Here is a 26,837-nt window from a genome sequence, read left to right as displayed (position 1 = left end):
TCACAGGATGTGTTCTCTGCAGCTAACTCAAAAAGCCATTTTTAAAGTATCAAAATCATCATCGGTGCTGACCTTTGCCAAAGGAAAGCAACTTATAGAAGAATACTGAAAATGATAACCATATATGTAGCACACAGCATGCAGAATGTGTGGGCTTTTTTGCTTATAGGTAGGCCACTGAGCTTCCTGAGTGGCAGTTTTTTCACACTATCTACTAGCAAAAAGCAACAATGTGAGTACGTAGCCCATTCCATAGTGTGCCACAACTGCTGCTCTTTGTTCCTTTCCAGCTCTCCAATTCTTAGTTTCTTAATAAGAGGCAAGAGCAAAATAATTCAGATTTTGCCTTTAAAAGTTGAAGGACAATACTCTTGCAGGCAAGATCTTGTTTTTATCTCTAATAAAGAATATGGTTGCCAACTAACCAGCAAATGGATTCTCTTACACATTTAGCAGTGGCTCATTCTTCAGAAATTGGCAGACAACACTTTCCATGGGATAGAGATAAAAATCACTGTGGTAAAATGTTTGAGCAAAGAGTGCTTGTATCTGGCAAAACTGTTTAGCATCCATTTCTGTCATGTTCCAAGTCTCGGATACCCAAATGGTTTCCACCTACCAGAAGTAGAGATGACTCACATTCACGCCTCTAAGATTCCCCTGTACAGGTTGTGGACAAAATATATCCAGGCCAATCACTTCAGTGTACATGCTGGTGTGTCATGTTCCAGAGTACATAAGAAAATCTTATCCAGTGTGCTATGGCAACTCCTGATTGATGGATTCTCTTCTCTCTGCCAACCCCATTATCTTGTGGAGTAGCAAAGATGGCGCTGAATTGAAATTTGTCACCTATCAGTCATGTCTATCATCCTCTTTGGGACAACTATGCGGATTGTAAGTAAGTTATGCAACCTCCTTTTAAGATTATTTTCTGTAAGTTATTTATGCCACATTCACACCATACATTTAAAGCAGTACCATGCCACTTTAAATAGTCATGGCTTCCCCCAAAGAATCCTGGGAGGTGTAGTTTGTTAATGGTGCCGACAGTTGTTAGAAAAACACTATTGCCTACAGCGCTAGAATGCCTGGAGTGCGTTATCAATCTGTATTCAGTTCTAATATCAACTGAAGGACGGTGGCAGCAGCAATCTTTAAGTACAAAGACAAATGACATTTTCTCCATAAACATCCAAATCAAGCTGCTTTTTAAAAAGGCTGGTTGGAAGGCTGGCAATGCTAATGAAGAATATTGTATGTTAGAAAGGAGTGCAGATGTAAACAGGAGCATTTTATACAGTGTACCCTTTTCTGCTTTACAGTGATACCTTGGGTTACAAACACCTCGAATTACAAACACTTTCGGTTACAGACTCCGCTAACCTGGAAGTAGTACCTCGGGTTAAGAACTTTACCTCAGGATGAGAACAGAAATTGTGTGCCGGCGCCACACTGGCAGCGGGAGGCCCCATTAGCTAAAGTGGTACCTCAGGTTAAGAACAGTTTCAGGTTAAGAACAGACCCCCGGAACGAATTAAGTTCGTAACCAGAGGTACCACTGAATAGATGTAGCCCTGAGATCTAGTCATCTGTTTGCTTTCATTACTAACCATGTTGTCACCCACTGGGATCTCAAGCATCTTCACCACAATTGGAGGCTCTTCCTCCTTCTCTGTTGCCACCTTTTCTGTTTTGCATGAAGTGGCAAGCCGTGTCCATTTCCTTGGAGAAGGCGGCAGAGGCTGAAAGAAGAGGTAAAGTAGCTGGGAGCGGATTTTACGTTATTTTTATTCATTAGATTTCTATTTCATATTTTTTTCCAAGGAACTCAAGGCAGCATATGCTGTTCTAGCCCTCACCCACTTTATCCTCACAACAACCCTGTGAGACAGGCTAGCTTGAGAGAGAATGAAATATAACTGGTCCAAGGTCATGGATCAGCATCAAGCTTGAAGATCTGATCCTGCTCTCCCCACCCCTTAATCCAACACTATAATCCTACACTATATTGTTTTTCTATGAAGTCAGGCACAATAATACACCAACCAACCCTTTGTAATCTGGACAGGGCAGAACACAAGGAGCCAGCATAGCATAGTGGTCAGAATGCTACACTAGGATCAGTGAAGCCTGGGCTCCAATTCTCACATGGCCATGAAACTTGCTGGGTGCTCTTAGGCTGTCACTTCCCCTTGGCCTAACAGACCTTACAGGGTTGTTGGTGAGGATAAAATGGGGAGGGGGCAAAGGGAACATGTTCATCACCCTGAGCTCCTTGAAGAAGGATGGGATAGAAAGGCAATCAATAAACACTCCTTGCAAACCAAGTAAGTCCTGCTCCATTCCTATTGGATCTCGGAATCCTGGTTTTTCCACCTATTCCCTCAAATCTGTGTGTGGCTCAGTCCTTTATGGGGCCTTTTCTGTCCCAGAATTATTTAGTAGGAAGCAAATTACACCCAGGACAGACACACAAACGTCTTGTCCTGATTTTTCCTTCCTTCCACCTCACCACCCTCCTTCCACAAAAAAAACTCATAGTTCTATCCCTGGAGATCTTGTATAGCCACACCTTGCTCTCCTGTGCTCTTTTCCTTTCCTTCTTTACTCTAGTAAGCAGCCCTTTCCGCCGTATCTCTGAGGATCCCCGAGATGTTCCCTCATTCTTCATCAATGGCCTGTCTGCATCCAGTTTCTGAAGGTACAGAATGGGAAAACAAATACATACACAAACAAATCCATTAGGTGACCAAATTAGGTCCTTAAATCTTTTAGGCACCAGATCTTCCCATGGTGCTGTTCACCCAGCATGAGATTGCTTTAGTCATATCAGTCCGAGCAGAAACAGACATGATGGTTTGGTCTGCTTTCCACAAAGGATTCTTTCTTTTAAACCCAGAGGCATCTGGGGAAACATTCAGTGTCAAAGCGCCTCTGTTACTTACCACACCCCCATCTTTGACCTTGGTTGGTGTGCCAGATATAGGGATCCCCTCTGACTTCTCTTCTTTCATGCCCTCCTTGTCCTCATCCATCATTAATTTAAGGGCGGAAGTGAGTGGCTTTTGAGGGAGAAACAAAGGTAAGTGACCAAGGCTCTCCACCCTAAGCATAGTTATTAGAAAATTAAGTCCTCTTTAAACAGCTCTTATTTGTAGCCCACCAAACCCCCTACAAGCCAGTGCAGCTTTTTTGTCTCACAACCACCCTGTGAGGCCAGCCACCTAGCTTAGATTTAATATTTCCTATTGCCCCCAGCCCCCAATGAACAGGGATGAGTCCACTTGGTTTGAATATAGTATGGGAAGATGGATAAGGCCATGGTATGACTCAAGTCTGCCTGGAAATCTTGTCACTAATCCCTGATGCAAAGTGCTGTCTTCATAGAGAACGATTGGCTTATTTATGCACCCTTCACATGCTCAGAAGCACACAGCACTAATTTTGTAGGTATCACAACTGCACAGGGATCCCTGGGCAGGCCATGGCCCCAAATAAGCCCCACCCTTCCCCGCAACCCCCAGGAGTCTCGAGCTCTTAAAACTTACCTCTTTTGTCTCTCAGTCTTGGCGTGTGTCTGCTCGCTAATAACGCTAGCTCGGTAAGTTTAGCCCTAATTACGTCCTAGAAATCCAAGGCAGGGGGGAGGCTGTGTTGTGATGCACACCTCTCTCTATTCCAAGCAACAGCTGTTTCTGGCAACCCACGTGGTAGACACCCTTTTTCTCCGCCACGTCCCTATGGAGAGTTAGGGTAGCTGGCAGCAGGATAAGGGGCTGAGTAAGGAAGGGGAGACGGATTCGCCACCCGGGGCCAGTACCAAGTCCGGGAAGGAAGTTGAGCCAAGGAGTGACTGCTTCCTGCGACCCAGGCTGGCTCCCCTCCCCACTCACCCGGGCCTCTCTGGAGCAGGGAGCAGGGGAGGAGTTGTGGGGCTGCCGAGGGTGATGATGAAGATGATGATGATGCAGAGGAGGCTAGCAGAGCCGCTCAGCGGGATCCGGAGGCTCCTCGCCCTTTGGCAAGCGCCTCGAGGCGGGCGGCGGAATCGGTTCCGGCTGCGCTTTTGAGCCTCTTCCCTCCCCGAGAAGAGACCCTGCTGAGAGTGGGGAGGGGGAGCTCCGAGGGCGGGGGGGGGGAGAGAATGTTAGACGTCGAGAGGAGGGTGGCAGAGGGGCGGTGCGCCGCGCAGATTCGCCAACGTTACCTTCCCTCGTTCTCGCTCATTGGTGGAGAGGTCTGCAAGACAGGGAGAGTGGCAACTGCAGCAGCGGCGCCTGTTCCTGCTAGACCCGAGCAGGGGGTGGGCCCAGGAGTCCTCTTCCCTCCCACCCACCCACCCTTCTCCAGCCCCGCAAGCGACGAGTATTCGGGTTTTGAAATAGGGGCGGGGGCGAGGAGGAAGAGAGAGAAGCTCGGAGCCTCTGAACCGGAGCTTCTACTAGAGGCCACCCCGAAGGAACGTGTTTCTTCATGGCAAGCGAGCTCTTGCAGAAACCGCGCCGTGGAATAGGGACGGGGGGAGGCGGGGAGAGAAGAATGCTTCCGAGAATGTGCAGAGTAACGATCGCCTCTTGTGCGTTCGAATCCGCAAGGTGCACCGTTAACACGGGACTAGTGCATAGGAACATGCCTGGGAGCAAAGGCCTGCCCAAGACATTTCGCTGCCTGAGGGCAAGGACGGCGGGACACTCCACTGCCCGGAGGGAGATCAGGTGGGGGGCAAGGGGCATGGCACACAGCCCTCTTCAACAACAGAAATTGTGTGTATTCCCCCCAAATAATAATAAGAATAGGCTGAAGTAAGAGGTAAAAGAGCACCTGCTGGATTTCTTCCTGTTGTGCTGCTGTTAAAATGACACAAAAGCCTTTGTCAGAAAAGGGGTTGGCAACTACCCTGTGTGATAGAAGCTGGAACAGGAGAGGATGCAGGAATGGCTGGACCCATAGAAGATTCTCCCCACCCCCCTGCCCATTTTATCCTTCACCAGCCCTATGATCTGTTGGAATAGGCTGAGTGACTGACTCAGGGTAACCCAGTCAGCTTCTTATGCGGGTGGGGATCTGAACCTATCCAGCTGTAGTCTGACATACTAGACCAGGGTGGGGAACGTCCATGAGTCTCAGGACTGACAGGATTACTTCATGGGCAACCTTGTAGGGGCGACATATCAATGATGGGCAGGGCCAGAGGCAAAAAGTAGGCAAGGCAAGACCAGAGGTAAAAGTGGGGAGAACAACAGGTGTGACTCTCATATTTGTAGTGTTAGGCGTTTGGTAGGAGAGGGGATGGTCTGAATGCTTGGACCCCCTTCTAATGCCTGGACCCAGCATGGAATAGACAGACCAGCCTGGTGATGGGCCCGCTAAAGATTGTGGGTCTCCCTCCCTCAACTGTCTGTTCCTTAGAAATACAAAAGGTCAGAGTTGAGAGTTGAGCGATATGAGCTAGAAGCTGCAGGCAAAAACTACAGGCTGCAAGGACAGAGAAAGCAAGAGCCAGGCCTGATTTATGCTGGAATCCAAGGCTGTGGGCTGTGGGAGAAGCAGGACCTTCTTGGGGCTTTAATGCTGTGCACCCCTCAATCGTAGGCTCAGGTCGTATATATAGATAAATAAACCATGTCATAAAGACACCACGGTCTCTGCTGTGCCTCATTCCCGAAGGAAACGCCTGGAAACCCTGGAATTTCACACCGCCCATAGATTGGGGTGGCATGCTCATCCTCAAAGGCACTTTTATTTCCAGGATCATGGAATAAGCAGATTTAGCCTTCGTTAAAATAAATTAGAATATTTTTTTTAGCAAGACATATGTAGTGAAAGAGGGTACAAATATAACAGAACAAATTCACTGATGGGAAAATAAAAGAAAATGCTGCAGTGATTGTGTGTCTGGTCAGGAAATGGTATAATGCAAGCCAAGTTTTGTCCAAACTAATCAAGCAAATGTTTCTACTACTTTAATCTAAAAACAATAACCATGAAGTGATGAAACCCAAGCTACTTTCTTGCAGTTTTCTGTAGATTGTATGAAATATGATCAGGCTGTACACTCTCAGTATCTTTTAGAATATAGTTACCGGTAAGTACCAGCACAGTCATTAATAATGATCACTATATGGGAAAGAAAAAGATCACCTGCTGGTACTATTTCCTTTTCCTTTATTCTTTCTTTTATTTAAATTATAATGGTTTTCTAACAAGCAGCTCTCTTGTGCCCACTTACCTGGTGGAACTTACTTCTGAATGGAAGAAGTAAGTTCCACCGAGGTGGAATTTGGTAATCTTTGTAATATGGCCACCAGTGTGAGGCCAAAATTTGGTACCCCCAAACGATTCTTCTCAATTGTGGATATTCTCAATTTTTCTCCCCCTTGGATTGGCACCCTGTGTGGGAACCACCTGCACCACCCCAAATCTGGCATTCATTCCACTGAACATAGTGGATTTTACATTTGGGATGCACAGAACAATTAACAAGAATATTATAATTTGTAACAAATAAAATTAATTTACGTTATTTCCTCTCAGTGTCAATAAGGTTTTTCATAGATATATGTGTTTTCCTCGTGATTTATGCAGCAAGAACCTTTTATTGTCAAATCACCTCATATAAAAATAAGCCCCTATACCACTTGAGTGCTACAATCATACCCATGTCTACTCAGAAGTAAGTCCCATTTAATTCAGTGGGGCTTGTCCCCAAGTAAGTGGGCATAAACTTGCAGCCTTGGACTTTCCCTCTCCATTTTAGATTCTAACACACAGTAGCTTCAAATTTGCCTTGTAACATCTGCATCCCCTTGGACTCACGCTTCAGGCCTTCTCCCCAAGTAGATTCTTGATGGTCTAGTGCAGAGGTCGGCAACCCACAAAGACCGTTTTACCGGCCCATGAGCCGCCCGCAAACTGAGCCGCCCGCAAACTGAGCCGCCCGCTCGGCAGGTCCCTCGCGCACAGTGCGGGGACTCGCTGAGTGGTGCTGAGTGGTGCACGCGCAGATACCAGAAACCATGTCTGGGCATGCACAGAGGCAATTTCTGGCGCGGCGGACATGCGTAGTCGCAATTTCCGGCATTGTGCTGCGCATGTCCAGCCCACGATCTCCGTGGGATTGATCCGGCCCATGGCTGGTAAACTTTGCCAACCCCTGATCTAGTGAGTCCCACACCCCAGTACCAAGTTCCACTGCCACTCAGGAAGTGTCAGGAGATTTCTTAGCTTGGTGGATTGTCTCGTGTTGGTTACGGTTGGAGTTCTGACTGAAGCCCTTTCCGCACAGCCGACACTTGTAGGGCCTCTCTCCCGTGTGGATTCGCTGGTGCTCAATGAGGACCGAGCTGCGCGTAAAACTCTTGCCACATTTCACACACGTGTAGGGCTTTTCTCCTGTGTGGGTAATGTGGTGCCGGATGAAATCCGTGCTGCGTGCAAAGCATTTCCCACATTCAGGGCACCTGTAGGGCTTCTCCATCCTATGGCTTTTCTGATACTTCATCACCATCTTTGAGCTCCATGAGGAACTTCCCCCTGGAGACTGAGATCCTCCTCCGAGTTCAGCTCTTGCACCTTCATCAATTATTTTCAGGCTTTTAGGCCCATGCCTCTGAACCTCTGTCCTTTGCCAAGTTGATCCCCAGTGTATTGGGTCGTTCCTTTTTTCCTTCCCATGAGTCCTCTCATGCTGCTTACAATTGGAGCTCTGGCTAAATCCTTGCCCACAGTGGCTGCATTTGTATGGCTTCTCACCTGTATGGATTCTCTGGTGCTCCAGGAGGATTGAACTCCGACTGAAGCTCTTCCCACAGGCCAGGCACAGATAAGGCCTTTCTCCCGTGTGGGTCCTCTGGTGCCTCAAGAGGTCTGTGCTCCTGCGGTAATTTTTCCCGCAGTCGGGGCATTTGTAGGATTTTGTTTTGCCACACAAGGCCTGCGTAGGGTTCTTCAAGTCCCCTTTACAAAAAGTCAGCTGGTCTTTTGCAGAGCCTCCTTTCTGTAGCACCTTATTTCCATTCTCGCTGGAGCTACTTGAAGAAATGGGACATGGTTGTGCACCATCTTCCTGTGGGTTTTCCACTTTGTTCTTGCTCTCTGCAGGGAGAGACAGAATCCAGGCAGAATTTGCTCCACCTGCTGCAGACAGAAAAGAGGCTTGATCACCAAATTAAGCACTTAGTTTTGAAACAGAACCTATCCACACACATTCAGTGGCTGGATGGGGGGGGGGCAGGTGTCAACCCGGGCACAATTTTGCACCCACTCTCCACCATGGTTCTGCTTGTGCACAGACTCTTCTCTGACTCCCAGGTAGTGTGAGAGACAGAATAAGGCAGGAATGGAGAAGCTTTTGTCCCACCAGATGCTACTAGACCACAACATCCATCATCCCTGACCATCGGCCATGTTGGCTGCACTGATTGGAGTCCAGTAACATCTGGCGGGCCACAGGTTTCCCCATCCCTGGGTTAAGCGCTGCAAGATGAGGAATCCCTCTGAAAAACATCTTGGGAAGAAAAAATGCACAGGAAGACGGTGTGATATCTACCAGAAGAACCAAGAAGCCCCTGGGTTAAATATGTAGGCTGCATCCATATGAGGAGAGGAAAAATGTGAAGGGTTTTCGTGGGGTTTGCAGTAGTCTCCTAACCATCCCTACCCAGAATTAAGGCCTATGGAATTCAGTGGTGCTTACTTTCGGGTAAATGGGGTTAGGCTTGCAGTGTTACTCAGGAAACCTACTGCTGCAGTTTCATCTATCCCTTGCACGCTCACAAACACGAGTCCACCTCCCACTTTCTAACACGTAGGTAGACATTTCAAGATCCAGAATTTAGACCTGGCTAAAAATACTACTCTAGGGCAGATCCCTGGGTCAGGTTTAGCCCCGGTTTCCGAGCAAACCCTCCGTCCATTACCCCCCCCCCCCCAAATGCTCACCTGGTGTTAGCACCAGGGCACTTCCAGCAGGGACGGGCAGGAGGAGGTACACGGAGCCGTCAGCAGGGCCTCCGAGCCACCGAGGGGGGCTGCGGGCGGGAGCAGCCGAGGGAGCCCCTGCCGCCATAGCAGGGGCAGCAAACGGGCGAGGGCGGCGCAAGGCGCGCGAGGGGCAGCCTGGACGAGCGCCGCGCTTGCCGCGCACTTTCCTACTCAGCCGACGCAGCGCAAGGCGCGGTGAGGAAGAGGGCTGGCTCTGCGCGGCATCCTGGGAGGCGTAGTTTCCTCCAAGCGGGTGGCATTTAAAAAAAAAAAAAAGGTCTGGGTGGAAATAAAACCCATTGATCCTGAGGGCAGAGGACGGGCGAATCCTAAAGATGAAGGAGGGTGGAGGCAGCTGTCGTTTAGAACCAGTAAAGCAGTATAGCCAACGCGCTGCGCGCAAGGGGCTGATAGACTCCAACTCCCATCAGCTTCAGCCAGCAAAGCCAATGACAAGGGATGATGGGGATTGCAGTCCAACAACGCCTGGGGAGGGGTCAGATGGGGGAATGAATGGTACCTTCATTCGGGCAAGGCTTCGTCCAAGAAAAGGGCAAGTGCTAAGGGATATCATTATTCTTATTTAGTTATGAAATTTGTATACCGCCTTTCATCCTTTGATCTCAGGGTGGTTCAAAACATAAAAATGCAAGATGAAGCACAAAATATGTTACAAAAAGGACAACAACAAGACCACAAACTAATAACTCCCCTTTCCCCCCCACCCCACAAACACATTTAAAAGGGTATAGGTTGTTAATCAGCCCAAGGCCTGGTTGCCTTCACCTGGCACCTAAAGGTGTATATAATGAAGGCGCCATTCGAACCTCCTTGGGGAGAGCACTCCACAAACACAGAGCCTCTGTAGAAAGGGCCCATTCAGTATGTCCACCTTCTGGAGGAGGCACACGCAGAAGGTTGATTGCAGGGTGCTGCTGGGTGGTTCATATGGGGTGAGCCAGTCCTTGAGGTATTGTGGTCAGGAGCCATTTAAGGCTTTATAGGTCAAAACAACAAGCACTTTGAATGGGGCCTGGAAACTGCTTCTGTTGGAAGAAGTTTCTGTGCTGAAACCTGGCTGAAACCCAGGCTGAAATGGATCTAGAAAATCAGTTTCCTCCCCCTGAGTTTTCTAACCCAAGCTAAACTGGCAATCCCTACCATGTCTACTCAGAAATAGGTCTAGGCGAATTGCATGAGGTAAGTGGGGGGTAAGGAGTGCACCTTTACTCATCACTACTACTTTCAGAGAGAGATGAGGGGGAATATGCACAGATCCTGGTCAGTCTGATTCCTTGGCAAATATCATTCTGTCTTAGTGGCCTCCTTTGACACAGAAGTGCCTGCTTCTGAGGGGACATGCCTAGGAGTGTGGAGGGAATGAACTGGCAAGATGGTGAGCACTTTATACCTCAACATTTTTTTTTAAAAAAATATGAATACAAATGTTTTTCCTGTTTGTTACTATGTTATGTTTTTTTGTGTTTTTTGTTGTAAACCACCATGTGATCCTCGGATGAAGGGTGGTATAAAAATTTAATAAATAATAAACAATAAAAACATATTAAACTAGTTTTTATGTGTGTGTGTGTGGTGTTTTGCACTGCCTTACAACGAACTTATTCCTGCACTGCAGGGGGTTGGACTGGATGACCCTTGGGGGGGTCCCTTTCAGCTGAGCTGTATAATTCTATAATTCTAACCTAATAAAGATTAATCTCCCTCAAAAACCGCGTGTATGACAAAACGACCTCCCTAAACGAAGGAGCCAAGGAAACAACTATTCTTTATTTCATCGCATTCAACTGGAAAATGGAAACACGGCTCCTTTAAAGCCTGAATTTCTGGTCTTCCCCTCAAATGGCGGCGTCTTAACGGCGCCAACCAGACTCTGCCCTCACCCAAAATGGCAACCGCCCTGTACGTTTTCCTTCCTATTTTCTTCTCATTCCCTGCCCTTTCTTGAGATGGCGGGCCTGCTAACTTCAGCGGCACTGACGCCTTTTAGCGAAGAAGGCGGTCGCACCGCTTTCTTTTGCAACACAAACTCAAAAAGTCTACAACCAACTTTTTGTTGTTGCCCTGAACAGCGATGGCGGCGCTATAGCTTACCCGACGCCGGTATAGAAACCGCGCGCCTATTGGCTGGCACCATTAACAAGACGCATGACCATTGGGTGGGCTGTATGTGGAGAGGGCTCGGGCACTGTCCAGCGGCTGCTTGGAGAAGGGCGAGGGGAGGAGGAAGAAGAGGGAGAGTTGGTGAGTTGGAGGGAGGAGGCGGTAAAGGCGGGGTCGAGCGTGCGGAGTAGTTTTATTTATTTTATTTTTTTCAAATTGAGATGCGGGTGCTTATCAGTTTGTTTGCCTGAGGCAGGCGGAGAAGCCCGAGGAAGGGAGGGAGGCGGCGGCGGAGGTGAGACCTGGATGGGGCGGGCGAGGGGGGGGGGGCGCCGCTCCCGGGTGGGGTGGCCGGCCGGCCGGTGCGGAGTCGGGCGCGCCTGGCGGATTGCGGGGCTTGGGCGAAAGAGGAGGCGGGGGCGGGGCGGGGAAGGGGCAACTTTCGGGGAGGATCGAGCGGGCGGTGGGGTGGAAGGAGCAAAAAGGCCGCCATGTGGGGGGCAGATATTTGGGGCGGAGGGGACCCCCATGAAATTGGAGGGTTTTTTGTGGGGTGGGGAGGAGAAGGGCGGAAGGATCCGGAGGAGGCGCCTGAGGGGGTCAGAGGTGGGCACCGTCCACGCGGTGGTTAGGGGTGCGCGGAGGAACTGTCCTCCCGGTATCTCCTCTGCCTGGTGCTGCCGCTCTCCCTCGGAGGAGGAGCAGCCTCCGCCTCTGCTCGCCTTGCCTTTCCTCCCGCCAGGGAACGGTGCTGATCCTGCCTAGGGCAGATCACCGGGCACCTGGGGTGGGGGCTGGATGAGGAGCCGACAGGTAATCGGAGGCAAGCTCTTCCTCCCCACACCGCCTCCTCCTCTGGAGCCGGCCCTTTTAGGTCAGTGAGGGAGGAATCGGCGGGAGAGCTAAAAGGGACGGATCTTGAGGCGGTGGGGATAGTTAGGAGGCGACCCCCAAGAGAAAGATAATAATTGTCCGTGCTTACCTGTGTGTGGGGTGAGCCTAGGCTGCGAAGCAGGACTGGGGGCCGGGAGGGATCCTGAATAGACGGCAGACCCCTTTCCTCCAGCATCCTAGAATTGCCACTGAAATCCAGTTCTGGGAAATATCATTGGGGTGCATGTTATATGGTTTCCCTTTTTCCACATGCCCCACGTGCTCACCTGGTGTAAGCACCAGGAGTCCATCGCTAGGGATGGTGAGAGGCAGGAGCAGGTGGGATGATGTCTCCACTTCCATAAGTTTTTTTAATATGCATGTGTGTGTGTGTGTGGTTCTCAAAGGGTGTGGCATGAGAGGATGGCAAGTGTGACAGGAAGAGTCAAGGACAAGCAATATGATATTTTGGCAATGATTCATATTCTTATGTAGCTGCATTGTTTGATACTTTCTGGATGTCCTATGCTTGCATTATTTCATAATGCAAATATTACACAATACAAATATATATATTTTATAATGCAAACAAATAACCAATAAAAATAAACCAAACAGGGTATACAGGATCTCAAATAAAAGTATTCTTTTGGTATATCCATTTTTGCTAGTTGTTTTGGGCATACAAATTGCATTGTAGTTATTTTTCCAGTTTCTGACATTTCTATTTCTGCTCTTCCCTTGTCAAATTTTACAAAATCTCTGGCAATTCTTCACATTTGTGTTCCTTTTACATGGTTTAGATGGAAAAGAATGGTATAGTTCAATTTTTTTAACACCTCTTGTCAGTTGTTTCGAGTTAATGTGTAACAGAGTAGTGTTTAATTTCCATGAAAACATTTTTTGGGGGTGCATATTGCAATTTATTTATTTTAAATGAATTTGCTGAAAACAAAAAAGTGAGCCAGGTTAGGTAAAGGTAAAGGGACCCCTGACCATTAGGTCCAGTCGTGTCCGACTCAGGGGTTGCAGCGCTCATCTCGCGTTACTGGCCGAGGGAGCCGGCTACAGCTTCTGGGTCATGTGGCCAGCATGACTAAGCCGCTTCTGGCGAACCAGAGCAGCGCACGGAAACGCTGTTTACCTTCCAGCTGGAGCGGTACCTATTTATCTACTTGCACTTTGACATGCTTTCGAACTGCTAGGTGGGCAGGAGCTGGGACCGAGCAACGGGAGCGCCAGGTTATTATGGTTTAATTCTGCAAATACCCTTTATTGGAGAGCCTAGACCCTTGTGACTTTAGTAATATAATTTTAATGACCATCTGCTGTGATAAAAATTGTTTGAAAAATTAGAACAGTTACAAATAGTTTTCAGCATTCCTCCCTCAGTTTTTACAATTCCATGTATGCTTCATAAATTTTCCTCATCAAACCCAAAATCCTTTTGAAAACTATTGACTTTAAACCTTTCCACTTGTCTGAAAACCCAATAAAACCCCTTTTGAGGGGAATTTTTCAGTGCTTGAGTCTTTGATCAAGTTCTGAATGTTTTCTTTGAAGTCAGTTCAGGCTGCTTTGATATTCAGTGCCCATATTCATCACTTGACTTGCAGGTATCTGCCATTTAGGCTGTCAGATCAACAATGCTAGCCTCTAATGGTTTTATTTTTGCATCCCATTTAGAAGCAAACCCTCATGCATTTTAACTATGCTTTGATTAATTTCAGTCAGGAGGTCTTGTCCTTCTTTGGATAGTTTTAAGGCTTTTGGAACCAAGCTGGGACCTATAGTTTATTTTGCAGTTAAGGTATCCTTTACCCTCATTCTCTGATAGTGAAGTAGATTTCTTTCTTGTTCAGAGCCATGGCAATTTTGCATTCCTTGTGATCTTTGCTGATTAAGTTTTGAGGAGGATCGCTGATTACACTGTACCTCTATGTCCAAGGGACAGAACTCCCATCTTTGCCTGCCATCTTTGGCAGTGGCATCACCCCCACCAACCTTCTCCCATAGTTAAGGAGACCCAGGGAATAATTATGCTGCAAAACAGGAAATACACAGTTCAGTGGATATTTAAAACCCCCACAAATGCTGCTAATACCTAATAAATATTAAAATATGGACTACTGGGAGGAAAATATTTGGATGGCAGAGATCACAGTGTCTTCTCCAGCTAGTAAAGAGAATTTGTCATCCGTGCAGGAGGTTTTGACAATCTGGGTGTGGTGTTACGCATTCCAGGTTAATCCGGATTAAAGTAGTATTTGGCTTTAAAAGGCAGAACTATATCTGGGGACCATAGGAATGCAGTCATTTTAATTCTGGTTGTTTTCTTTTCTGAAGCAGAGAAGTGAGGAATGAAGACCCTGTGGGCTGTTCTGGGGCGGCCACCTTCCTGATGCCAGGAAGGGGTGGGGTATCTGCCTTCTGAGACAGGCCATGGAGTGGCCCCTCCTTGAACGAACATCTGAGGGGAACCCTCAGTCAATGTCACACTTGGACAGGCAGATCAGACGGCGAAAAATCCTCATCTACAGGTGAGAGAAGAGTGGCTCTCCTCCCTGTCAAACTCCTTAGTGGGAGAGGCGAGACAGAAATTGTGTCACCGCTGTGACGTTTTCTCTTTGTCCTTCTATGTTTCCAGGCCTTCCTCTGAGGAGCAGGAATCCTCACCCCTGCTCCAGAAGCCCCTCGAGACAGGGGGGGCATGCTCCCTTTCATGTGGCGATGCCGAGCTGTCACCCAGCAAGAGGCAGCGGCTTCAGCAGGGGTTGCCCCAAACGGCGGAACAGAACGGGGAAGTTTGCGGCGCAGCGGGAGAGACCTTGTGGCGGGTGGCCTCTCCCATGGAGAAGCAGCAGCGGAAGATGCTGGCTATCAACCTGGAGGACTTTTCAACAGCCCAAATGCTTGTGAGAATGCCACAGTGCGGGGGCTGGGTTGCAGGGGGCATGAGGGGATTCCTAATGGGCTGTATGAAATCTGGTTCTGAGGTGGGAGAACCCACTGAACAGGTCTCAAGGCCCCAGTTCCATAGTTTCCCCCAGTGCTTTTCTCTCTCTAGAGAAATAGGTGCCGGTACTCACCAAGTTGTTACAGTAAGTGCCACACTTTTTAACAACAACAAAAAAGAGTTTACGGTACTGCGTACCCTTGAGAACCTCCTACAAAAAAGCACTGGTTTTCCCACTGTGCACTGCAGCTCCCAGGGTGCTTTGCCCTACTAGACCAGGAGAATTGTGACCTATAGTTGTACCTCTTGCATTGTGATGGAGGAGTCAAGCCACCTGGATTAAGGATCCTGAAGGATACCTTGTCCCCATGAGTCGACTCCTGAGTAAACATACACATGGAAGGTGGGGGGAAAGGGGAAAGGAGGCCCCTGACCCTCATTATCCTTAAGCTCTTTGAAACTTGGTGTGCGCCTCTCTTTGCCCAGAATGATCCACAAGGGGGCTCTCCTCCCCAAAGACCTGCCACATCTCCCTGCGCAAATCCCCCCCAGTCAGCAGCTGTGAATGAAGACAGAGTTTCCTGGTCAACAAAGACACAAAGTAGTCCAGTGTGCAGGTGAGGAGAGGCTGCAAGGAGGCGGAAGGAGTGGAACAGCTTTGGGATCGAGCACCTGATTTAAAACGTTCTGCCTTTTTTTTTACCCTTCCTACCCTCAGATCATCTCCCCCTAAGGGCTACCCTCCATCCCATCAAGAGCCTCAAGAGAAGTTGAACCACGCCCGCCGGCAACTGTGGGACAAGAGGGTGTCCCCCCCACGGTGTCGTGCTTCAGAGCGCCTGCACACCAAGAGGCAGCGCCTTCAGAAGGGGGTTTCCCTTGCAAAGGGGAACAAGGGGACAAAGACCTTCCTGCTGGAGGCGGCGCATCAGCAAATCCTTGCCACCAGTTTGGGGGCTGGTTCCGTGAGCCAAGATCTGGTTAGTTAAGGTTGGGAAGCAGCCTCACCAAATAGTGCTGGGAGGGACAGGGAGAATCCTGTTGAAGGAGTCGGAGGGTGGTGGCTTGGTCCACATTTTGATTCAGCTGTCTTTTCTTGCTGGCAGGTTGCTGGCGTTGGCAAGGAGCAGCCGGAGACCTCCTCAGCCCCCTGTGGGTGAGTGCCCCCCCCAAACAAAAGCAATGAAGGCACAGAACTGCTTGTGCCTCCCCCATCCCTTAAAGACAGTGCCAGTCACCCAGCAAGAGAACTGATCCACTTCAAGATTTACAGTTGGTGCCTATTGTGCCATCCCAAACTCACTTGGAGGGTAAAGTGATTGTCTCTTTCCTTTTGGGAGAAATGCTAACTTTGACCCCCTGGGTGTGTCTCAAAGCATGGGGAGGAGAGGGGCTAAGGAGACTGCTTTATCACTGCCCCATTGTGTTTCTGTGGTTAAACAGGAGTGATCAGCTCATGCTGCCTCGTCAATCATCTCCAAATGGGGACACCCAAACCCCTCAAGACCCACAAGACCAGTGTCATCAAACAGGTAGGGAAAACTCTTGATTCAGGTGTTGTGTGCTTTTAAATCTGTCCTTCAGTGCAAAGTGGCATCTCAGGGGTGTGCAAGTATTTTGTGTCTGTGTGTGTGTGTGTGTGTAACTTCACTGGAACATCCCTGGTCCCATGGTGCCTGAAAACCCCCTTGGTAATGCAGGAAACATTCCCATGTCGGACTGAATCCAGGCCGGATGAGCAGTCATCTCCCACCCATGGCAAGGTGTTCGTGGGGCTGGATGAAGGGGGCACAGACTCAGGCAGCCATATGGGAGTGCCAAGAGTCAAGTTGGGCTGAATACCAGCCGGCCAGAGTACTCTCCAAAAATCTTGAAACCAGTTAATAATCTAAGAAAAGCAACAGTTAAGCAGCTGGAGGAAGATTCCCAGGTAAACACAGAAGAAGAAGATGTCTGTATACTTCACAAAGTGTGTGTGTGTGTGTGTGTGTCGGTATGTTGGGGGATGACAACTCTTGACTCTAGGTCAGAGATTGGAAACCTTTGGCCCTTCAGATGTTGCTGAACAACATTTCCCACCAGCCCCAGCAAGCGTGGCCAATGGGCAAGGATGATGGGAATTGTAGTCCCATAGGCCTGGATGACCCCAGTTTGGGGAAGGCTGCCTTTGGCCCTCTTGTGACAATGTTGTTCCTTTCCGTTCCTGCCAGATGTGTCCACTGAAGCTCCGTCCTGGCTGCCTTCAGCCTCTGCTCTCTTGCGTCCATCGGCTGCCTCCCGTTTCCGGCACTGGGGTCTGGTCCCCGTCTTCCAGAGCGTGCGCTCCAAGCTGGAGGCCTTTGCTGACATCTTCCTGACCCCGTCCAAGCCGGCTGTGCCGTCCACCGAAGGGCCCCCGTCCCTGCCCCCCTGCCCCGCAGGGAATGAGGAGCAGGAGGCAGCCCAGCCGAGAACACCCCGCCAAAGAGTCAACATTGAGGTGAAAATTGCCATTTCGGAACCACGCCCCCGGAAGAGGAGCTGCCACCATGAGGAGGAGGAGGAAGAAGAAGAGGAGATGGGTGACGCGGTGGTGAGCGGGCGGCCTCCTATCCGCCAGTGGCGCCTGAATGAAGGGGACCCGGCCCCTCAGCCCCGCCTCGGACGCAGCTACTCCTGCCCTGACTTCCCTGGTGCCCACTTGTGGCAGGCCTCCCCTGTGGCCCTTGCGCTCTCTACACAGCTGCGACAGCGTCGCCACACTGTCTGCAGCCTGGAAGTGTCCCGGGAGCTAGGCCGCCCCACCCCACCCTGCCTGCGCAAGGAGGTGTATCCTTTCAGCACGCCTCCCCCACACTTCTTGCTGGGTCCTTCCGTGCACGTTCCCCACAGCGATGGCTCCCCCTACGCCTCCCATGTGCCTTCCTGCCACCGTGAACCAGACACCATCCATTCCAGGTAAAAATATTCTCCTCCCTGCAAGCTGTTTGTTATCCCTCAAGAGTCTAACAGCTGTTCCCTTTGAACACCATAAAAGGGCACAAATGACATGTTAGGTAAGTGTTTGCTCCTTTCCCGTTCAAAACCAAGAGGGAGAAAGAAGCAAGCACTGTGGGGTTGTTTGTGCCATTCTAGGGTGGTTGTTTAAAAAACCTCAGAGGCTGTATCCTCCTTGGAGTGGACTTCTTGAAGTTAATGGATCCAAGTTAATTTCATTTACTTCAAGGGGTCTACTCTGAAGAGGAAATATCTAGTGTGTATGTGGAGGAGTTGTGTCCTAGTGCTGAAGCACATCCTTTGCACGTCAGAGATCTATTGTTCTATCCCCTGCACCTCCAGGCAACAGTGTCTTGAAAAAGTTTTGGGAAAGCCCCTTTCCTGAAAACCAGGCAGTGGAAATGATGTCAGACCAGAAGTACTGGAGGTCTGATTCTCCATAAGGCATTTCCATTTGTTGACTAGTGCTGGAGGCAAATGGGCTGAGCCTTTCCCCCCTTTGGTTCTGCTCACAGGCGGAAAGGCTCCGTTTTCCCCACAGGGCTTCAGAACTCCCATGCTGCTTTGCACCCTCAGTGCTGTGCGGCATTGCTTTGCTGGTTTGCCTTCCTCTTTTAAAGTCCCCTCCACCAAAGAGGGAGAACTGTCAGCTGAGAAACATTGACGTCTAATGCTAATACACGATGCTTGGTTTCTCCTCTATCCCCCACAGGGACCCCTCTCCCTCGCCTGATCATGGACGGAGGGTGTCTGGGGTTGGCTTGGATGTGGTCGACTCAGAGTTGCTCACGTCGGAGCAGATGATGCTTTCGGAAGCTGAGATGAAGGTCAGTTGCTGTTTGATTCAAGCTTCTCAATTAGGAGGTGCTGCACCGTGAAGAATGGGGGTCTGTGGCACCTGCTCTCGGTTTGAGGGCCATTTTGCTTTGCCATCGTGGCCTTTCAAAATCCTTCTTAACCTCCCTAAAACCTGCAGGGATCCCAAGACAACACCGTAGGGAAGGTGTCCTCCATAAGGATCCGCAAGACACCGTCCAAGCAGCAAGCAAATCTTACTCCCATGGGGCTTCCCCGGCCCGTCAGGTGAGGGCTAGAGTGGAATGGGGGGGGGGGCCTTTCTGCAAAAGGAGATGAGTAGCTTGTGAATTAGCCTGACAGTGGTTTAGGAACTCTGGATTCAGATTCCACAGTGCTTGGGAAAGAGGTGGATGTGGTCTTCTATAGCCTGGGGGCAGATGAGTGCTTTATGAGAGGGAGCTTGCTTAAGGAAAGGTGTAAATGGTTTTGGGGTTTTTAAAATTAAAAGTGCTAGCTGAGTTGAACCTGCCAGTCAAGAATTTGGGCTGTCCACCAATGTTAAGGATTTGTTAGCTGATCATCGGACTTTCAATTGGAACAAATGCAGAGCCTCGCTGACAGGGACCACTTGAGTGGTGGGGTGTGTGCTGACTCGGGTATTCTTGGGACCTCAGGAAAGCAATAAAAACCCAGTGGGATAAACCACTGTGCCTGATTCAGATTGAATTGCAAGCTTAAGAGGTCAGCTGGTGGTTTCTGGGTGGAGCATGGGAGCAAAGCGGGGTAGCAGGGAAAGCAATCTGGTCCCCAGCAGGGCTAAGTGAGTATTCCTATATACCTATATTTGCACGCACACAGACATATTTTATGGTAGGCCAAGGCCATTTCTGGGTGATGAACTCTATTCTCTTCTTTCCTGTGTCAGGTTGAACAAGAAAGAGTTCAGCCTGGAGGAGATCTACACCAACAAGAACTACCGCACACCCACAGAGAAGAGGTGAGGAAGTCTGCTGGCATCTGTCCTTTCCTAAAACACCACCATTCATTACTTTTACGTGCACACACCCTTCTCTCTCTCCCCTCGGTCATTTCAAGCCAGCAACCCTAGATTCTGACTTCAGCATCCACAAACAATAAGCACTACCTCCTGCAGTCTGAATATATTTGTGAACATGCATAGTTTGCTCCCAAAAAATAGGATGAGGAGGATAGTTATGGGGCAGTGGTGGTGACAGGGGCATAGAGCAGTAGTGGTACAAGCTCTCCCTATTTTCTGAGCCTTTGACATATAGGAATATAAGAGCTCTGCTTGGTCAGACTGACGGTCCACCTAGTCCAACCTGCTGCCTTTGGGAAAGCCCGCAAGCAGTTGGCGGGCTCTGCAGCACACTTCTGCTCATGTTTGTTTTTATTTATTTTATGTAACAAATTTTTTATACCAATTGATTCTAATGAAACCTCAGGGCGGCTTGCAAAAGAATAACCCATTAACAATAAAAGGCACTTAAAAACAGGTGTTTTAAAAACATTCAAAACTGATTAAAATCAACAAAGGCAAATGAAAACACATGTACAGGTCTAGATAGGCTTGCCTAAACAAAAATGCTTTAAGCAGGGGCCAGAAAAAGTGCAGCCAAGGGACCTGTGTGATGTGAATAGGCAGGGGGTTCCAATGCGTAGGTGCTGTTGCAAGTTCCTCTTATTGAAGTGGTTGAGTGGGCAGATACAGAGAAAGGCAATCACAAAAGTAAACACTATCCTTGGGCAGCTGGTAGTCAGAGGCATATTATCTCTGTCCCTAGAGATCCTACTAGTCATTGATAAGCCTTATCACCCATGAACTTCATAATCCCCTTTTAAATATCTCCCATTTGGTGACCATCGCTGCACCTAAACCAGGGGTAGAAAACTTTTTTTCACCTAGTGGGCCAGATCCTAACTTGATGGCAACTGATGGACCATATTTAACAGGCAGGTGGAACAACCTACCTGTCCATCACCACGTCAAGTGATTGGCAGGCGGGATGTCCCATCTAGCTGTCAAGATCCCCTTACAGCACTTTTATGTTGTGGACCGCCCTGAGATGAAGGGTGGTGTAGAAATTTAAGAAATGAAATGAAATGGCCCTGCTGGTCCTGTAGCACCAAGTGGTTTGCCTTGAAACCACAGCTGAAACAGGGGAAATGCAGTTTCAAGAGTAACCGGTGCTATTGGAACAAGCAAAAGAGCACTCTGGATCTCACTGCAAACTCCTGATTGTTCTTTTGTAGCCTGACTGGACCAGTGGTAAATAGAATACAAGTGAAATGCCAACCACTTACAGTTTTAACACCTGCCCCGTATCCTGAAAGCAATATGCAAATATGTGGATGAACTGTGGTCCTCTAGCTTATGATATGTTTTGTCTATGGCCCTTGGAACTGATAAATCTGTCTGTCCCCGTGCTGAACTTCACAGTCACTGCTGCACCGTCTTTCTGCTCCTGTTAATACTTGTTGCATCCCTCAGAATTTTATCTACTTTCCTGAGAAATGCTGCTTTTAATTTAGAAGTTTCAAGTTCTCAAGATGGATGGAGCAAATACTTGACATGAGCAGCGAATGCCGAAAGCTCTGAATGTGAAGCGGACCTTGGGCTGGGAGTTGTCTTGAATTTTCTACGAAGGTTCTGTGACTTCTCATTCTTGCCACCCTCCAAACCTCTTTCGTGCTTTTTTTGTGTGGCACGTTGCCAAAACATCCCAATTTTGACCCATGCCTTAAAACCAGACTGCATAATGACAAAGCGTGGTGACCTTAACCGTTGCATTGCTCATTCCAGCTACAAAATGTCAGCAGTTTTGTAGTTAGTCTGCATTTGTTTATGCTTTTTATACTGCTAGGCTTGTTTAGTGGAGTCTGAGAGGTCGTCGTCTCCTTTGTTCCTGGTGTCCCACTTCTTCCATTCTATCCCTGCAGGTCATTTGAGACCATCTTTGAGGTGCCTTTGGAACGCAACGGAGCGCTCATTTTCACCAGCCAGCGCAAACTGAAGCGGGCCATGGAATTTCAGGAGGGAGGCCTCCCTCGCAAGCAGCGCAAAGCCCACTCCCGAAGGAGTCGCAGGGCAGCAGGAGGGCGGAGGGTAAAGAAGCCCCAGAGTTCAGAGCTGGAGGAGAAGCTGCGACAGCGGCTGGCTGAACTGGATGCCCTGTTTGAGGGAGAATGCTGAGATCTGAGCAGAGGCTATATCTTGTCTAGAGGAAAGGGCAGCACCCCGAGGAGCCCAAGAACACTTAACTAGCATAAGAGGTTGCTGGTGGTGTTGTTGTTTTTTTTATAAAAAAAAACTCTACCAAAGTCACCAATACCACTCCAAGTTTCTCCTGTGGTGCTGTTTATTCTCCACTTCCCCATCAAACCGGCCTTCTGTCCCTGTTACCTCCTCCTCCCTTGATCACTCTCCAAGCCACAGGCTTTGCTGCTTTGAAAATAGTGCCTCGGTGCCTATCTGTGCCACCTGGCCCAGCCAGCATGCTGCCTGCTCTGGTACCGCGTAAGTCCCCTTTTGCTTGGCTCTTTGGCTTGCAAGCAGAAGGGGAAGAATGTATGTGGTGCCCCAGAGTTACCCGTCCTCTGCACTCTTCCTCCTGCGCCCAGTCAGACCACCAGTGCCACGCATGGGAGGAGCGCCTAGTGCCCAGCGCTGTTGTACCATCTGTGAGAGACTTAGGCCAGCAAGGGATGGGCCCAGCCAAGTGAGGGCCTAGTTGCCTTTTCTGGAGCGGCCATCACCATCAAACCAAATGGAATGCAGAACCGACTTGCCTGTTGGATGGGAAGGAGAAAGAAAAAAGGGACCGTGTGAAAGAATCAGCAGGAGCAGGTTTTTGTTATGGCACAGGGGATGATGTGGCAGAAGAGATGACATAGCAATAGGCTGGGCAATGGGGACGTGTCTACCTGTTCAAGCACAGACAGTGGATGGGCGGCTGGGAATCCTGAGAGAATGCCTTTGCATCTCTAGATCAAGGCCTCTGGGTGTTCCTAGCTTGGATCAACTGTTTTGTTAGGAATGATGTGTTTTTGGTTTTCATTTTTTTATTAATCTATTTCTAATAAACTTTGTATCTTGGGGGGAGGAAAAACCCACATATTGCCAGTTGCTCCTTAACTGGCCTTGGTGGGACCCTGAATGCAGCTTTAAGGGAGACCGCAATAGATAATTTTGCCTTGGAACAAGGGCATAGCGACCAGAAAATGAAAATCCATAGCAAGTGATGGATCATGTATCATTGCCACACTAAATTAATTTCCCCAGCCAATGTTGCCTCCTATCAGGAATGGTGGTAGATGCATTGGCTATGGCAAAAAGCAAAATTGCTGTGATGCGGGATCAAATGGCAAGAAAGAAGTCGAGCGAACTGCACCCGGTTGTACTACAATTGTACATGTATGAGAGGCTGCAACAAATAACAAAATATTTGGATTTGTGTAGTCTGTGGTGCACTTTTGTGCAAATTCAGTAGCTGTGCCCAGTTTAAAATCTGTTTTGAGGTGGTACATTCACCTTCAAAACTACCATAGTCTGGAGTTGACATTGGTGAAATTCACTCCGTCATTCGTTACAGGAAAAGACAGTGTGTCTGATTGATTCCTCATGGTTAGTATTGCAACAGTAACATCTCATTTTATCAAATTAACAGGTTTTGCATGGGAGTGGAGACATTTCCATCCTATTCACTCTCGCAGCCTTTCTTTGGTCCATTTGTCTACTGGAAAATGCCTTTTCTTGTTGATTAACTGCTTAGGATTTATTGAGCAGCTTTTATCCCAGTACAGTAGGCTCTGGTCAAAGTTTGCAAGACTCTGAAGCCCTGACAAAAGTTCTGCTGCTCCACACGTGCATCAGGAGAAAGGTCCCCCTGTCTATAGTTATGTAAACTGCTTAGAGGTTTTGATGCTATGTAAAACTTTTTAAATAAACATGGTACACCTTCCCTCCATACTGTTGTGGATGAAACAAACTCTTTCTTCAAGGCTCAGGTTTGGCTACGTTCATTCTGTACTTTTGCTTCTGTTCAGTATTTTTTTATTACCTTGCTACGTTGCTAAAGTACAAACAGCTGAGGTCCACTCTTCACAACCTCAGCTGCATAATGACAGAAAGAGGTGGAGATGGGTGGGGTAAACACTGCCCAACTTTTGCCAAGCCTGCATGTTGTGGGCCAAGACTGGTTGTTTTAGGGTCCCACCATCCTGAAGAGGATGGCACCACTCTTGGGTGCCTACCTGGTTCCACCATTAAGGTGCTTTCCTCTCCCAATCACCAGTCTGGGTAGGAGCTGGAGATAATGTGTAGTGCACAACATTAGCCTCATATCCACTTCAGGCTACTTGCCCAAAGTGGGGTCATCTGGCAGGCCTTGCTGTCAGGTGCATTGCTGGGTGGGGATGGTTGCATTTTTTGCTAACCTTGTTCCGCTGTGTACCTCAGACTTGTCTTCCTCTCAGTCCTGCCTGCTTTTATTAATTTACAGGTTTAAATATTGCACAGTAAACAAAGGACCTGGGCTGTGAACATACCCATAAAAGAGCACACAATACTTATGCCAACATCTGGATGGTGATACGCAATAAATTATTGGCTGAACAACACATTGGAAAAGCAAGCAGAAGAGGCTTAAGCGGGCACCTGAAACAAAGTACTTGTGGTGTTTGCTTCATGGTAATAGGGAGATAAAGAACCTAGGTGCAGACACATTAAGTGCCCTCTTGTAGAAGAAGCAAGGTAAGCAGAATGTGGCACCCTTAGTAGTCCCAGCTGCTGGACCAAACCCAATCAAAGCCTCGCCTAGGATGCATCGCTGTATTGTATAATGTTGAGTTTACAAACATCTGACACACAGTGGCCAAGCTATCCCAATCCAGGAATTGTCCTCCCAGACAAATGTTTATAGATTGAGCTCCTGGCCATTGAGACCACACGGATCCAGAAGCACCTTCAAGATGCAAACCACCCAAGGGAGTGTGACCCATCTGGAACAGACAATTTGCCTCCTGGACATGGGAACCGCTCAACCACAGTTCTTGGTCTTACTGGGATTCATTCAGCCCACTGGTGTACAGCCTAACCTGAATCAGATGTATAAAAGTAGAGTGGAATGTTGGCATACTGATGACATCCTGTCCCAAAATTCCTAGCAACTTTATACGTATGGTAAAAAGACATTGGTGATAAAGTGGTGCCTTGTGGTGCACCATAATGTAAAAGCACCGTGGCACCAATGAGTATCTTTTCAACTGCTGCTCTCTGGACTTAAACCTGCAGATAGGATCAGAACCACTGCAGTGCAGTGCCTTCAATACCCAGCTCACAAGAGTTGGTCCAGGAGAATGCCATGGTCAATGATATAAAAAGCCACCAAGAGCTTGAGAAGAAGGAGAATGGTCATACTTTCTCTCAGCAGAAGTCCTTCATCAGGGCCACAAAGGCTGATTCAGTCTCATAATAGGAGACTGAATTCCTCTTAAGGGAGCGAATTCCATAGTTTAACTATGTGCTGTGTGAAGAAGTATTTCCTTTTGTCTGTCATCATTATTTGGTGACTTTGTTAATTGCTTTATCTTGCCCAGGGCAGCTCAAAGCAACTTACAACCAAACAGACAGAAGACCCCACATACATACATTAAAACCAAGAGGAAAAGGGGAAAACATCCCATCCACTTCTAAAAGACCACAAATAGTTAAAAGGTCAAAGGCCTGGTTATAGAGGAAAGTTTTTTTCCTGTTGCATGAAGATACGTAATGAAGGTGCCAAGCAAGCCTCCCTGTGGAGAGCATTCCACAAACGGGAAACCACTGTAAAAAAGGCCCATTCTTGTGTTGCCACCCTCTGGACCTCTTGTGCAGGAGACATACAAATAAGGGCTTCAGTGACTGCAGGGTCTGAGAATAAAGTTGTAATATTCAGTTTCTTTGGATATCCACAAGTTCTAGTGTTGGGGAGAGGAATGCCTGCAGTTGTTATGCTACAACCTTCTCCAGGCACCTTACTAATAATACACAACTGGTTGGTAGTTACTCTGCGTCAGAGGGTCCAGGGTGCCCCTGCCTCATTAAGAACAGTGGAGACCACCCTCTTACACAGAGATGCATTAACTACATTCTGAACCCGCCCACTCACATATTTTCTGTTAGTTTTTATTCTCGTATTTTGATGCTGTTAGTTTGGATCTACCCTGAATGACAGGAAATGAATTTGCACTATGTAATAGCAATTCAAAAGTTGCTGCTGTATTTCTTCTTAAACTAACTCTCCTCTGCATACCTTCCTATTTTTCTAATTGGACTTGATCTGCTTTCCCCTCACTGTACTGGAGGTCTTCCTCTGAGCAAGCTCAAATTTTTCATTAAACTCTAAATCAGGTTGTTGATAATGTCCACCCCCTATTTCTAATTCTCTACATCCACAGTGCAATATAAACTTCTGTCAAAGTTAACAACAATGCAGAAGGATTGATCATATCGGATTCATCATAGTTTCAGCTACTGGTACTTTCATCTGACCAAAGTGGATAACAATTTTTTCAAACAAATGTTGAAATTCAGTGCAGGGCTATTGCTAGTGGAATAATCCAGGTCCCAGATTCAGTCCCTAGATTCCATGTATCAAGGCTGAGAAATGCCCCTGTAAAAAAATGCCAGAGCAGTTCTGCCAGGCAACGCAGGCAGTCCTCTACTGAATGAAGGGTTCAAAAGTAATGTACTACTTTATGCGGGAGCTTGGAAAGTAACAGTTCCATTGCGGGAGGATGGCATCACATGGTAGTGTTGTGACGTCATCAAGTTCTCCTTCGTCCTCAACGAGCTGCTACAGCAGAGGCGTGTGGTGCTGAGCCCTATGACATCACGCGCTGACGTTATAACATCCCCGTGCGAGGTTGCTGCGAAGAAAGTATGACATCATTGCATCACGTTTGTCTCCGTGAAACTATGACGTCACCCTGCGGCGGACGGAAGTGACTCTAAGGGTGCTGGTTTAAGGGAACACCCTCCACCTCGAACAGTCTCCAAGGGAGTGGGTGGGCGGGAACGGAGGCTAACCGAAGGGACTATTTCCTTTTCTTTTTCCAGCGGAGGGATTTT

General features: G+C 48.3%; 3 protein-coding genes across 6 annotated transcripts in view; 1 reads left to right on the top strand and 2 right to left on the bottom strand.

Annotated features, from left to right (window-relative positions):
- LOC117057522 overlaps positions 1 to 3,963 on the bottom strand; it is a 32,693-nt gene extending 28,730 nt beyond the window's left edge. Inside the window, exons 1-4 of the mRNA XM_033168372.1 lie at positions 3,552 to 3,963; positions 2,949 to 3,065; positions 2,576 to 2,698; positions 1,614 to 1,745 (exon numbers count right to left, since the gene is read on the bottom strand). Coding sequence (XP_033024263.1) covers positions 1,614 to 1,745; positions 2,576 to 2,698; positions 2,949 to 3,041 — 348 coding nt within the window. The 5' untranslated portion in view covers positions 3,042 to 3,065; positions 3,552 to 3,963. The remainder of the gene's footprint in view (positions 1 to 1,613; positions 1,746 to 2,575; positions 2,699 to 2,948; positions 3,066 to 3,551) is intronic.
- A 3,166-nt stretch (positions 3,964 to 7,129) lies between these two features.
- Positions 7,130 to 9,250, bottom strand: ZNF768 (zinc finger protein 768). The gene is made up of 2 exons (XM_033170812.1): positions 8,944 to 9,250; positions 7,130 to 8,139 (listed from the first exon to the last, which is right to left on the bottom strand). Exons 1-2 carry the CDS (start codon positions 9,068 to 9,070, stop codon positions 7,202 to 7,204), a joined length of 1,065 nt encoding a protein of 354 aa, XP_033026703.1. The 5' UTR covers positions 9,071 to 9,250; the 3' UTR covers positions 7,130 to 7,201.
- Positions 9,251 to 11,208: 1,958 nt separating this feature from the next.
- Positions 11,209 to 23,696, top strand: PRR14 (proline rich 14). 4 transcript variants are annotated; one of them, XM_033170795.1, is made up of 12 exons: positions 11,230 to 11,247; positions 14,326 to 14,519; positions 14,627 to 14,894; positions 15,422 to 15,552; positions 15,654 to 15,915; positions 16,042 to 16,091; positions 16,379 to 16,467; positions 17,146 to 17,872; positions 18,624 to 18,738; positions 18,888 to 18,994; positions 19,635 to 19,706; positions 21,668 to 23,696. In XM_033170795.1, the coding sequence occupies exons 2-12, from the start codon at positions 14,422 to 14,424 to the stop codon at positions 21,918 to 21,920; spliced, it is 2,172 nt and encodes a 723-aa protein (XP_033026686.1). In that variant the 5' UTR covers positions 11,230 to 11,247; positions 14,326 to 14,421; the 3' UTR covers positions 21,921 to 23,696. The 4 variants fall into 4 exon arrangements, with proteins under 4 accessions (XP_033026687.1, XP_033026686.1, XP_033026685.1 ...); XM_033170794.1 differs by lacking the exon at positions 11,230 to 11,247 and adding an exon at positions 11,254 to 11,395; XM_033170796.1 differs by lacking the exon at positions 15,422 to 15,552 and having other exon boundaries at positions 11,209 to 11,247.
- The last annotated feature ends 3,141 nt before the right edge of the window (positions 23,697 to 26,837 follow it).

Source organism: Lacerta agilis, chromosome 14, assembly GCF_009819535.1.
Source record: "Lacerta agilis isolate rLacAgi1 chromosome 14, rLacAgi1.pri, whole genome shotgun sequence".
Classification (NCBI taxonomy): domain Eukaryota; kingdom Metazoa; phylum Chordata; class Lepidosauria; order Squamata; family Lacertidae; genus Lacerta; species Lacerta agilis.
The sequence above is the reverse complement of the archived record's forward strand: the minus strand, read 5'-3'. Positions and strand labels throughout refer to the sequence as shown.

Bases quoted from the DNA above. Each gene is read 5' to 3' on its own strand.
- PRR14 (XM_033170795.1), top strand. From the start codon at position 14,422: ATGGAGTGGCCCCTCCTTGAACGAACATCTGAGGGGAACCCTCAGTCA. The intron at 14,520-14,626 runs GTGAGAGAAGAG...CTATGTTTCCAG, and splicing joins CGAAAAATCCTCATCTACAG to GCCTTCCTCTGAGGAGCAGG. The intron at 18,995-19,634 runs GTGAGGGCTAGA...TTCCTGTGTCAG, and splicing joins GGGCTTCCCCGGCCCGTCAG to GTTGAACAAGAAAGAGTTCA.
- ZNF768 (XM_033170812.1), bottom strand. From the start codon at position 9,070: ATGGCGGCAGGGGCTCCCTCGGCTGCTCCCGCCCGCAGCCCCCCTCGG. The intron at 8,140-8,943 runs GTGAGCATTTGG...TTCTGTCTGCAG, and splicing joins TGCCCTGGTGCTAACACCAG to CAGGTGGAGCAAATTCTGCC.